This window comes from Ciconia boyciana, chromosome 9 (genome assembly GCF_034638445.1).
Source record: "Ciconia boyciana chromosome 9, ASM3463844v1, whole genome shotgun sequence".
Classification (NCBI taxonomy): Eukaryota; Metazoa; Chordata; class Aves; order Ciconiiformes; family Ciconiidae; genus Ciconia; species Ciconia boyciana.
The window spans coordinates 10,107,714-10,121,513 of record NC_132942.1 but is presented as its reverse complement, the minus strand read 5'-3'; the positions used below and the strand labels follow the sequence as shown (position 1 = coordinate 10,121,513).

The 13,800-nt window shown below is 38.9% G+C and overlaps 1 protein-coding gene across 11 annotated transcripts in view; it reads left to right on the top strand.

The window, feature by feature from the left end:
- RNF145 (ring finger protein 145) overlaps positions 1 to 13,800 on the top strand; it is a 54,662-nt gene that overhangs the window by 19,641 nt on the left and 21,221 nt on the right. For 10 of the 11 annotated variants that reach the window (XM_072873575.1, XM_072873578.1, XM_072873577.1 and 7 more), the window contains one exon: positions 8,173 to 8,281. In XM_072873575.1, coding sequence (XP_072729676.1) covers positions 8,173 to 8,281 — 109 coding nt within the window. Of the gene's footprint in view, positions 1 to 5,825; positions 5,896 to 8,172; positions 8,282 to 13,800 lie in introns of those variants that run through there. The other variant, XM_072873583.1, reaches the window with a different exon arrangement.

Genomic DNA, 13,800 nt, shown 5'->3' with positions numbered 1-13,800 from the left:
AGTATTTTTGGTACATCTTACAGGACATTTGTCAGATAATTAATTCAACACTTAATTTAAAATTACTAGAGATGCTTGGGATTAAAAGGAGTTGACCTGTGTACTTGATTTTTATTTTTTTTTAGTTTGCCATATCTACTGGATATCTGTAAAAACAGAAAAGAATCAGATAAAATGGGGTTGCAGCCCAAATTCAAATGCATGTACTAGTGATATTCAACAAGAAATTATATTAAAAATAGTAAAAATTCTTTTGTCCTCTGAAAGGAGTCCTATGGAAGGTTTGGTTCTATAGTCTGGCTCTTTCATGCCATCTTTTTAAATACAATAAAATATATATACACATATATTTCCTTTTTTTCTTCTATGGGTATTGAAAAATTCTTAATTATAAACCTTATTTGCAAATGTGGCCTGTGAATGAAAGTGCATTCTGTAGTTCTTTCTGGAGTGTTTAGGAGTACCTTGTCAATAAGCAGTACTGTCCCGGGACTCTTTCCCAAATACTCCAAGTCATCCTATTTAAATTTTTTTTTTTTTTTTATAACCCATCTAGACAGTCTGGCTGAAGAGTAGCATGTGATAAACTTGTGTACAGTGTGCTATATTACCAGATATAATTCTGACAGTCGATATGCTGTCTGTTACCAGGTATAAGGATCTGGGGGGAAAGAAGCTTAGAAAGCAAACCAACTTTTTTGTCCACAACTGTTAGAGGTATAATGTGGCTTCATTAAGATTTCATTACAATTGCTTTGTATAAATTTAAAGTAGCTCTCCTTCAGGAAAGATCTGTGATAGCTAAAATGGCTTTCTACCTCAAACCTCTACGTAGACTAGACTAGCTCTGAGAAGACAGTCACTTCTTTTTTCATTCTTTTGATGAAGAAGGTGGAAACAGTTGAAACCACGTAATTTCCTCCTATGAAGGGCAAAGCAATGCTATTCGTGCTAACTGGTAAATACTCTGAGCTAGATGGGAAGAGGAGAGTCATGAGCTTAACCTGTAATCATAGTCAGACTTGGAATTTAAGTCACTGTCACAATAGAGGCACAGAATTGCACTAAATACATAGTGTTTTCTTACCTGAGTATAAAAACAATAACAGTTTTCTAAAACTGTATTCTTTGTCATTACAAAAAAAGAAATTATTGGGGAAAATGTAAGGAAAATGTTTAAATACTTGGAATAGGTGGAAGGTGCGTCATCTTTCACAACCCCATTTGTAATCGCAGTTTCTTGAACTGTGCAATTATTACCTTAATCGCTTGGTCACATCACTTGCTAGGTGTGAACTACTTGTTACGAATGCTGCCTTTAAAAAGAAGGCTTGAGGGAGGAGAAATCTTCTGAACTTACTGTCATCCTGTGTTTACTGATTACTCTACTTTGGTCTGCTCACTTTTCTTTAAGCTCTTGTGCATTAATAAGGAGATCTTTTATTTGGATTGCTTTTTTGTGGAGGTTTTTCTCCTAAGACAAAAGACACAGTACTCCGATACAAACGCTTCAGTGTGAGAAGAAAGGAGCAGTTGGTTCATTCCAGAAACAAATTTCCCAAAATTGTGAGAAGAGGATGTACGACTAAATGTGTAAATGCACTTCATGCATACAAAGACGAAGTGCTGCTCAGATTCAGCATCTCTGGGTTTGCTGTCCCGTGTCTTCTGTGTCCCTCCTGCCAGCAGCATTTAGATAAATGGGTAGTAGAACTATTTTCTGAGTGTTACTATTTTAAACTGTAGCTATTTTTAACTGAATGCTATTTTATGACTTGGGCTTCATCTTTATTTCTTAAAAAAATTACTTGCTATGTTTTAATATTCTCAGATAAAATGCAGTGTATGCTGCAGTTGGTAGACACAGAAGAGGACAGAGTATTCCATGCTTAAAATATAGCATACCCTTTTTTCTCATTCCAACTCTAGAGACTGCTGATTCCTGTACTGCTTCCATAGCATCATAGGCTTCTACTAAGCAGCTTTGTCAGCATATGAATACTTTCAGGTAACTTTTCTGTATAAAGCTGATATCTCTTTTTGGCAACCTGAATCACTTTTTATTTAAAGAAAAAAAAAAAGCCAATAGCAGCTTGCTTGAAAGGAGACACTTAAAAATTTGAGGTTCGCTTGACTCTGAGTACCAGTCTCATGACAACATAGCAATTTGTGTTTATAATTTAAATACATTGTCACTGTTTATATTTTTACAGTTCCACTTTTGTGTTGTTTTCCACTACTCTTCAGGTTCTCCATGATTGTAAGTAGTCCCAGAACTCTGATCATTAGGTATGCTGTATTACAGAAAGAGCCTCTGAATCATACAGCAGAACTAGAATCAAAAGTCCATTTGGTTTGTTCAGACAATACTGCAAATCTCTGTAAGGAACTCAGTTCTTGGATTATTTATATTTAGAGTGCCCAATCTGTTATGCATTTAAAAATTTAAGAAACAGCTGTTGAAACTGGTGGCAGTACCACAGTAATGAGTAAATTGTTTTGTTGGCATTATTTTCACTGAGATGTGCAGATGTTGATAACAGGATTTCTGATCTCTGTTTATAGTTGCACTGTGCCATGACTGGGTAAATACTAATTTCCTTGTGTGCAAGTATGTTTAGATGTGTGCTTTCTCAGTTTAGAACTAATTTTTCAACATACTTCCCGAAGAGCAAAATATTTACCATGTTAGGTCAAAGTACAAAACTTCTTGGAGTAACATTTGTTTGGGCAGCTCTGTCTGAGTGGGAGGGTGAGGAAGAGGTGTGCTTTGGCATTGTCATACAAAAACATCACTCCCCAAAAATGCAATACATGTTAAAGCCCCCCGTGCTTATGAAGCCTTGAACAGGTATTGGATTAGCAGTGATGAGACAGGCTAGATCAAAGCTACCCTTTGTGGTGCTAGTACTGGTGCCTCGGTGGCTGCTTGAGACTGATAGGGATTTTGGCATTAAGTGCTCTCTGAATGGCTTGGCTTCTAGGTTGATTTCAGTGGAGTGAATTTTGCATGAGCCGTGTGTTGAAGCCACCTCTGATGCAGGAGAGGTCATTCTGCCTGGTGGCAGAGGTTCTGTATGACATTGCCTATTGTAACAGAGCAGATGAAGAACTAGTCTCGCTCTTGGAAGGACAGTGTAGCTGTCCCAGTCAATTCAGAAGACCCCAGTTGGCTGAGTTACCCTTCAGAGGATGCTTAATATGAATTGAGGATGTACAAGAGCTTTTTGTCTCTGCTTTTATGTGACTTAAGTGGCTGTTAGGGTTCCTTCTGGGCTTAAGCAAGCCTCCAGTGAACAGGCCACAGAATCCTCCTGGTAACTTCTGCATCATGCCTTTAAGTACTATGAGCTCTAAAGCATATCTCTTAAAAATCATCCACTCTTGAGATAGATGCTTTAGACATAGACAGTTTATTAAATCTCTATGTAAATTGTCCTGTAACCAGTCTCGTGACTGGTTATCCTGGGAATTACACACACGGAAAATAAAGGTGCCAATTGTTGTTATGCTACTTCTGCCATATCAAATACAGTCTTTCCGAAGTCTGTTCTGTGGTATTGGTACTTGTTATGTTGTGGCCAGATAGTCTTCTGAATAAACCGGAATGAGGACAGTCAAGGGTTAGGCTGAAATGAAATGACTAACTCAGTAGTGCACTGATCCTACATTGTGTAAGGAGAGACAGGAGTTTCGATGGTATTCTGTGGCCCATGACTTGCTGCTTCACAGCAAGTTGCTTTGCAAGTCATTGTAAGATGAGCCCTTTACCCTCAGAGGATATGGGGGAGTGGGAAGTTAGGGCCCTCCAAATTAATTTCCTGGTAGAATCCAAGCAATTCCACTATTAATTTCTGGCCCTTAAAGATTTGAATTCCTCACTTTGTAGTATCTAGCATAAACAGCTGCTTTTCTTTCAGGAGCAGCATTTCCTTGGCAAGCCTCTGCAGAAGCAGTATCCAAGAGATGGTGTGGTTTTATCAAGAAATGTTATGAACTCTTTTTCATGTGCAAAGTTCTCATTTTTAGACTAAACCTGCAGGAAACTTTGAGTAATAATGTGAAGTGGACACAAGGGACCTGTAATCATGCAAATGAGCACTAAAATGTTTCATAAAGAGGATGGGTTGCAACTTTGATCATGTTCCAGAAACCTCCATTGTATGCAGCATGTCAATAAAACTCAGACACCTGAGTTGGCAAAGAGGTAATACGGGGTGAGAGAAGCTGGGAAACACCTTGGTGGTACACAAATAGAGAGAGATTGCTGAAAGGCAATCTGTGAGCTGCTGCTTACTGTAACAATGAGCATTGCACAGCGAGTGGTTTTCATCTAGCTGAATCAACAAGTTGTAAATGAGGTCATAAGCTAGTTAATACATGTCTAGCAATGTTTAACTTAGCTTTTCTGCTTATTATTGTTTTCACAGCTTATTTTTGCCAGTGGGACCTAAATCTGTAGTGTCTTGCATGAGAGGCAGTAGAAGTTCTCTGCTTCCTTGTGCTCCTGAATAGGTACTGAGTGATGGGTCTGTGTATTTGTAAGGTTGGCAGAGTGGGTCGTCTTCTACAGTGCTCCTTACAGCTGGAAGCCTAAGGGTGCAATTCTGCTTGGTGGCCTAGCACTAGGGCACTACTACTGTGTTCAGGAAAGAGTTTATTCTCTCGTCTTTATCTTTTTTCTTAATGTGTGTTAGAACTTTTTTTTACCAGGGCAGGAATTGGGCTTCACTGACCCTGCTGCTTACACTTAAACAGAAATGTACTTGGTGAGTTAAAAGGGACAAGACATCAAGTCCCAAGAGTGACAACAGCGTGCATGGCCCAAACCAAGGAGGGGAGCGCTCATTGCAGACACAGAGCTCAGAAAGCTTTGGGCGGAAGTGGGCGTTAGTTAGTGTTAACCCATGTCTAAAGGTTTCCCAGTAAGATGACTGTTTCTGAAGCTGTAAATCCTTGTGTGTGGAGAATCTCTCCAAAGGGATGTATATTCTCAGCATCACGTTTTCTTCTGACAGAGGAGGTGCAAATGAAAACAGAATGTAATGATTTAGATGAGAAAGCTGCTGTGAGAAATTTCATTTCCTGGTCCTTTGTTTTGAAGTAGAATCTTGTTTATGCCTTACGCTAATTACATAATTTGACCAGGTGAGAACAAAGGGAATAGAATATTGCTGCTAGTATGTCTGAATTTGAGCTTGTCTTCCTTTTCTTCTGCAATGAGACAGTTTGGTAATGAATTATTTACTTGGTTTGGTTTTTTTTTTTGGCAGAGGCATTGTTGATAAAAATGAGGTTTGGTACCACTTTGGGAATAGGGCCTCTGCAGCAAAAATGCAAATATTGCAGTATGAAGTGTGTTGAAATCTCTCCCCTATCAAGTCAGAAGAGGGAATTGTAAATAAGAGTGAAAGGGAACTATTTTAAATGACTCTCGCTCTCTCCCTCTTCAAAATCTAACAGTTAGAGCAAACGGCTGCTTCAAAGTGAACATTTAAATTCCAGCCCATGCTCGTGAGCGGTGGAGTTCATAGCTCAAGCTTCTGCAGTAACCTTGGCTGTCTTGTGCTGCTTCCTTGTGCAGTGTTACAAGTATCTCTGCTGTTTGGAAGTCCTCTGTTTAAAAGGCATAGATGTGATAGTAATCTTCTCATCTTTTGATTTGTATTTGGACATTTTTTTCACTCTTTCAATGTATCATGCTATATTTTAGTTAAATTTGTGGTCATGTAGAGAAGAATGAACTTCAGTTGCTTCTAAAATACTCCTACGTAACATGGCTGTGGAGCGCAGTTACTGCCCTCTAAAATGTCTTCCTTTTACAGAAATTATCCTAGCACCGCTCAAGTACATCATCGTGTGGCCAAGGAGCAGACTTTCATGTGATAGAATAAGGTAAAGAAGATGGCAGAGCTTAAATGCAGATACAGTAAACAGGTATTCTTAGACTATTTATAGAGTAATAGAGGAATAAAAGACTGCATATTAAACTCCGTTTAGTTCTCCATTTAGTTCTCCACCTGAAGGTGAGTCATGGGCTACAGTGAGAAGGAAGGGTTTGGAGAGATTCTACTCAAGTGCTGGAATGATACATGGTGGCGCCATGTGGGTTGTTCCGCAGAGAGACTTGTCCCTAACTGAGCAATCAAGGGAAGGTGGTGAATACAGCAGAGAAGAGGTGTTCAGAATGTCTGCAGATGGTGCGAGAGCTGCTGGAGCTGGCTCATGATGCTGTGGTGCAAACTAGTTAAATGTCTTCATGGAGATTCTGCTGAGGAGTTCTTGCTCTTGTCATTTGTGTATTTGGTAGAAGGAAGGTGGTGAACAGAGAAGATGAATTCCATAAAGTACAGGTGTTTGCTAAGAAAACTGATGATGTAGAACATCTGCTGTGTTGTATTAACTAGAAGCATGTTATTCTGTATAGAACAGTTGCTAGAAGGAAACTGTTGTAGTGCTGGGTTTCAGACCCCTTTAAAAAGCTCAAAATAAAAATTATAGAATAATAGAATGGTTTGGGTTGGAAGGGACCTTTAAAGGTCACCTAGTCCAATCCCCCTGCTATAAGCAGGGACATCTTCAACTAGATCAGGTTGCTCAGTCGTCCAACCTGACCTTGAATGTTTCCAGGGATGGGGCATCTACCACCTCTCTGGGCAACCTGTTCCAGTGTTTCATCACCCTCATCATAAAAAATCTCTTACTTAAATCTAGTCTGAATCTACCCTCTTTTAGTTTAAAACCATTACCCCTTGTCCTGTCACTACCGGCCCTACTAAAAAGTCTGTCCCTATCTTGTAAGCCCCCTTTAAGTACTGAAAGGCAGCAATAAGTTCTCCCTGGAGCCTTCTCTTCTCCAGGCTAAAGAACCCCAACTCTCTCAGCCTTCCCTCATAGGAGAGGTGTTCCAGCCCTCTGATCACTTTTGTAAATGATCAAATGGATACTGTACAGGAACTAGTGATGGTGACCTATATGATACTTCATTTTAATCAAAGAAACTATCAATTATTTCAGCTTTTGAAAAGGCACATCCTCAGACAAATGTGCAACTTGTCACATTTACTTTATGAAAGTACTTGAAAAATTACCTTTAATGTTAAATACATAAATTGTGTATTTGTATTTTTAAAAAGGTATGTAAATAGGCTTTGTTGTCTATCATCACTCATCTATCGTATCTGAATTGATCTTTGCTTGGCGTACTGTGGGTCTGATGACTTTTCTAGGAGCATGTTGCGAGTTACGTTCTTGAAGACCTAACTATTGGTAGAATTTTACAGAGATAGCTTACTGAGGGTGTCAGATAGTAAGTAACCTTGAAATACTTCTATATAAATAGCGACTGACTCTGAAATTGTACCTTTTTCAAATATTGGAACATACTGTGTTCCCAAGCATCAGTGTTCTGCTTGTTGGAGAGGCTGCTGAGCAGCCAGGCTATGTTCTTGAAGAGTAAAACTGTATCTGCATTGGGTCTTTTTCTACAGTCTTCCTAAATGCTAACAAGAAGTGAAGGAACTGCTGGTGTATATGCTTACAAATCCTGGGCTGTGCCGAGTCTTGTCCTTGATTTATGCAACACTGATAGCTTGAATGTGCTTTAATATTGCTAGTATGGAGAACAGCCTGTGTATCCCCATCTCAAATTATGGGCATGCAAAGTGTCTTTAAACCATGAAGATATAGTGGAAGAATTAAAATGTGTAATGCTAATCAGCGTGGAAAGGTGTTCTGTCTATCCTTTGCTTGAAGAAAATGATTTTTTACATGAATTGACTGAGTTTGTGGGATGGATAGGCTTTTTTTCCTGCGATGCTGAAACTTGCTTTCACTTGGAAGAAGAGGGAGACCTAGGCCTGTTTTCCCTTTGTTACATAGGTTGTGTTAATTAAGTCTTGTTAAAATACTGTGGATCAAGTCCACTTCTTGACGTCTAGATGTAATCTTAGGGAAGCTGGTAGAGCTATTTCTGTTCATGGGGAAGAAAAAAAGTGGCAGGTTGTGTGCTTGGTGTTTTGATGAGAGGAAAACGTAGGTACATGAATTTTAAAACCAAATGAAAACAAAGGTGGTTAGAGATCTGAATAACTTGAGTGTTAGTTCATATTAAGAAATTTGGGATTAGATAGTGTGGTTTTTTTTAATTTCAACTTCTGCCTTTTGTTACAGGTTACATCTTAAGTGTTGTGCTCCTAACTTTACCAAGGCAACACCTGGTTCAGCTTTACCTGTACTTTTTGACTGCACTGCTGCTTTATGCTGGGCACCAAATTTCCAGGTAAGAATAAGTGGATTAATTTCATTAGCTTGGTTTGTGAATTATAAGAATGACTGATATTTTGTTAATATCTTGTATAAATGGGTTAGGTCTGGTTTTGTGGAGGCCTTTTTTTCTATGCCAGACACCTAAATATATCTTGCTGTTCTTTGTCTTGAAAAGGTTTACAGAATGAAGTATGCAGTCAGGTAGTTCTGGTGTATTTTCATTGACTTAAAAGGAATTTTGAGCTACATTTCTGTAGAGTGTAATGTCCATTAATCTGAGGAGCAAACACTTCCCACAAGACTACATGTGGCCTCTGATGTAGTAATCTGAGTTACTCAGTGGTTCAGCTAACATGCTTTCAACACTGGAGCATTCTACAAAGCAGACAAGACATTACTTTTAGTTTCCTGTCACTTACGGTGAGAGGAAAAATATAGAAGAAGGTAAAAGTAAAGTAACAGTGGATTTTATTCTTAAATTAATCTTTGTTTATGTAATATATTTTACAATGAATACAAAAAGGCATTTTGGATCTAAAATGCAGAGCAAGAGGCTGAAGAACTCTTGAGTCGGACAAGACAGAGTTGATAATCTTTGTTTGGCTCCAGCTAAATCTGGTGAAAGCCAATGTAAACTGTCATACCGACAAGAAGTTTAATTGGAACCAAAGAGAATGCCATCACATTAATGGCTTTACATGGGAAATTCTGAAAATATGGACTTCAGCCTGATTTATTTTGGTGCCTGCTCATGGGAAACATTTAAAAATGTGCTTTTGATTGATTTAAGTGAAGTAATAGGTTTGTTATTTCTGCATCAAAATTGTTGTTGTAAAGCATTTGCTGGAATATCTCTTACTCAGTATGTTGCAGTTCAGGGGAGTGTTAATGAAGGTTTTGTGGTGATTTGACACGTCAGCGTTGTGGCTGTCAGAGTTGCAGTTAATGATTTCCTGAATGGATGGGAGTGCAAGAGAGGAATTAGGGCCTCTTATTGCCTTGGTAGGAAGGAAAGAGGGTTTTTTATCATGCTCAGGGGAGTCCTGAGTTTTTATAGATACAGTTTGTGGGTGTTTCTTATAGGGTTGAAGGCTTACTTATTAGAAAAAGCAACCTAAACATTATTTAAGAACTGGTATTGAAACAAAAAAGCTAGTAACAAATACTCATCAGATACAGGGCCTTGGTCCAGAACATTTACCGCTAGAGATCTTTATCCCATTCTGGATCTTTAAATTTTTTAAAAGAAAGGGAGATGGTGTGGATTTTGGTTGATACATTAAGGGATAGCACTGTGTTTGATTTTAATACTTTTTTTGTTTGTGTTTCTATGTAATGCGAATTGTAACTTCTGTTGCTCTGTGAGGTTTGAAACTTTACAGGCTTCATTGAAACGTGTTAGATAACTATTGCTTGGACTGTTCAGCATATTCGTACTAAGCTTTCTCTATTTGATGCTTCTGGAGTGAGTTAATAAAGACTTTAATTAAATCTTGCATCAACTGGCACAAAAAAATATATTTAATTAAAAGATGTCTTGGATTCAAATAGTCCAGCAGTATTCCCTAGCTATTTTGCAAAGCAAATGTAGTTGCTAACACTTTTCAGTGAGCTTATGCATTCCCTAGATACAAGACTGACTTGGTTTGGAAGAAAGCACTGTGCAAGGGGTGCAAGCAGCAGCCTTTGTATCATGTGGGGAGTGACACTTGCATTAGCTTTTCAAAAGAATTCTTGAATTCCATTAGTTTTCATTTTGAAAATAGTGAAGTGTAGCACACAAATATAATGTTAGTGGAGCTATTCCTTTTATTGTCAAAGCTATCCAATTCCAACTGATGTTTCTATTTAGCAGACTGATCATAACAAGACATACAGAGTCACGTGTGCAAACTGTTCCTGAGTGTTTTTTGTTAATACTTTTGCTTAGAGCTGAGAACTTCCAGTGAATTGCTTGCATGCGCTACCAGTTGGGATGCTATTTAAGACAGATGAAGAGGTCTCATATTGAGGCCAGTTTGGTTAATGCAAATTATAGAACAAGACCAAAATCAGCTGGCACTTGTGACTCTGCAGTGTCCTGGAAATTCTGAGCCGTTGAAAGACTTTGGCTTTCAGTGCTTTTTTTCCACCCCAGAAATAGCTTGCGGTTCAGCTGCAAGTCTGGGAATAAGATCTGAATTTTATAGTTAAGCTCTGACTTCAGATTTCCAGGTCTATGTGACCTTGACAAGTCACCTAACTTCTTAAATGTTTGTTTCCTTATCTGCAAGACTAAGAATTGCCTTACTGTGTGAAGATCGATTAGCTAATGTTTGTGAACACTTGGAGAGTCCAAGAAGATGCTACATTTGTATGTAGCATGTTAACCTGGCAATTTGGGTTGAGATAGTACACCATCTGTTTATGGAAAAAGGAGAAGTCAGCTTTAAAGAAACAAAGTCCTGCTGCTCCTGACAAGGAAAATGGATGCTGGTTTTATTTTATATGTAGCTGCACAAATGTCTTGCTTAAAAGGATCACATTACTTTTCCCCATTTCCAGCAATAAAACTTGGGAAAATAAATGATGCAGTTATGCAGAAAAGAAACAATGCAATTAAACACACTGTTAATGCTATAAAAAATGAATCTACATCATTATCTTATTTCATGTTTTGCAGTTTTGTTATGATTGTATTCCAGGTGTTGAGCCTTGCAGAGCTTAGAGTGAGAAGATGAGGGGGGGAGCAAGAGACTGAATTGTTTCTTATGGATAATCTTAAAATACACTTAATTTTAAGGTTGTCTGTAGACATTTAAAACCTATGAGGGTGTGTGTTTGATGCTGACAGCATAGATTAATCAGCCAAGGTAAATGTCAGCAATATGAGTCAATTAGGTCAGTGTTGTGGTTTAGCCCCAGTCGGCAATTAAGTACCGCACAGCCGCTCGCTCACCCTCCCCCCGCGGTGGGATGGGGAGAGAATCGGAAGAGCAAAAGTAAGAAAACTTGTGGGTTTAGATAAGAACAGTTTAATAATCGGAACAACAACAACAAAATAATAGTAATAAATTGTAATGAGAAGGAAAACAACAAGAGAGCAACAGAGGAACAAAACCCAGGAAAAAAAAAATGATACAACCGCTCACCACCCGCTGACCGATGCCCAGCCAGTCCCCCAGCAGCGGTTGCTGCCCCCTGGCCAACTCCCCCCAGTTTCTATACTAAGCATGACGCCATATGGTATGGAATAGCCCTTTGGCCAGTTTGGATCAACTGTCTTGGCTGTGCCCCCTCCCAGCTTCTTGTGCGCCTGGCAGAGCATGGGAAGCTGAAAAGTCCTTGACTAGTGTAAATGTTACTTAGCAACAACTAAAACATCAGTGTGTTATCAGTATTATTCTCATACTAAAATCCAAAACACAGCACTATACCAGGTACTAGGAAGAAAATTAACTCTATTGCAGCTGAAACCAGGACAGTCAGATAACCCCTGTGCCTTTTGTCAGTCAATTACAAAGCACGTTTTCAATAACAGAAGACCTTTCTGCACTTTCAGGAACAAAAAATGGTCATGTGGGAAGCACTGTATCTCTTTATCTTTTTAGAGTAATGTTAGTCACGGCTGTCGGTGAGTACATGTTAACAGTCCAGCAGTTTGATTAAATGAGGCTGGGAGTGCATCTGCAGAATGAACAGTAGGCAATCTGATCTAAGCTTTATTCTTATATCCTAATTTTCTAAAGTAATAATGTAGTTTCAGTCATTTCATTAACTAGTAAATAATGATTTTAGCATTCTTGTTTTCTTACATTGCTGCAGTAAAGTGAACAATTCTCAAATGTAAAAGCTGCAGCTTAATACAGCTTTAATTGATCAAATTGAGTGCAGGCACTTGCTCTTCTCAGCATCTTGTATGGCACTGCAGCTGTTTGAGACGTCTTCTGATTGGTGTCTGTGCCAAAAGATCCTTGTGTTTGTACTGGTAAACAGAGAATCATTGCTTTGACTTTACTTATTCAGACATCATCTACAAATACTGTTTAAAAAAATTAGGAGATCTTAAAACATTGCTTCTCCAAGCTGGTAGGCCTAAAACTCAATTAATGAGAGTTACTTAAAGAATTAAGCCAAGTACAGACCTCTGTGCAGATGACTGGATCAGATAGACAATGGCAAGAAATGTAGCTTGAAGGAATTTGGGTCATCTCCAGGCGCGTTCCTGGTGTTGAAGACGCAACTGTAAGTGCAGCTTTGTTGGTATGTCTTAGGTAAGTTGTGTAAGGTCACCTTGCTACAGTTGGTATCCTGGATGATTTTGTAATCTGTTTCCTAACAGATACAGAAGAAACTTGATGTCTTCACTGCTTGCTTTATATCAGTTTAGAAATAGTCAGTGTTTTCACCCTAAATTTGAGGATGGAGCATGATACCGCTAATACAAAAAGCCATCTACAGCATGTTGCAAATGGTGTTATTTTTTTCTCCCTTTGTAACTCTGATGGATTATCCTGTTTGTGTTGCTAATGCTTTCAGAAAGTGCTTTCTGCAGGTTCATATGAAATAAATAAAAAAAATTACCAAACTTTGTCACAAAGATTAGATCCGTATGGGTGTTGGAAGGTGGAAAAAACCTTGTGCTTTCCTATACCTTGATAACAAGGGGGAAAGTTCTATCTAGAATCAGTCATTTTAGGTGCCTTTTTAATCCTCATGTGTTTTTAATGGTAGGTTACAGTCTAAAGAACCCATTTCAACATACCTCGCATATACTATGACACTTGAAAAGCTGCAGTGAGTAGGCAGGGTTGTCAGCTATGAAGAACAGGCTTTGAAGTGTTTGTTTTAGTACTTTGAGATTTATGTCTTTAATTCCAGAGATTTTTTGCAAATGAAAATGTGAATACCTTAGCTTGGGGTAGCAAGCTAATACTAGAAGAAGGGTATATTTCCACATTTCTGAGGAGAAGTGAACGCTTCCAGTAGCACTGAGTTGCATATTTTTCTGCACTGAAATAAAAAGAGCAATTCTTGTATTGGTTGTGGTTTCTGGTACTGTTTGCCTTGCTTTGACTGCATCTGTTCCCAGCAAGTGTGGCTTGCCTCACTGATACAAATAAATACATAATAAATGCAGTGCCATGCCTCTCGAGCAAACAGGCTCCGCTAGCTCCATGCGGGGTCAGATCAAGTGTGTTTGTCTGGCATTCCTGGGACGCGATGCAGCTAGACATGAGTGACTGGACAGTGTATGATCACAGATACGAGCACAGGCTTAGTTGTGCTGCTGGTGGCAGAGTTGTTAGTGTCGTAACAAGGGTGGAGCAGGAGCCATCATGGGAGTGGAGAAGGAAGGGTTGCAGGGCAAGGCAGAAAAAGAGGCTGGAGATCTGGATGCAACGGGTCATGAGTATCGCCTGCTGTCTTGTGGCAGGGGATTAAGGAGCCACTGGAGAATTACTGCTCTGCTGTTCCAGGATTGCCTTCTGAAAATGCAAAATGCTTGCTTTTAGTGTGAAGTTCATATTTCAGTTCTATTGCTGTTACATA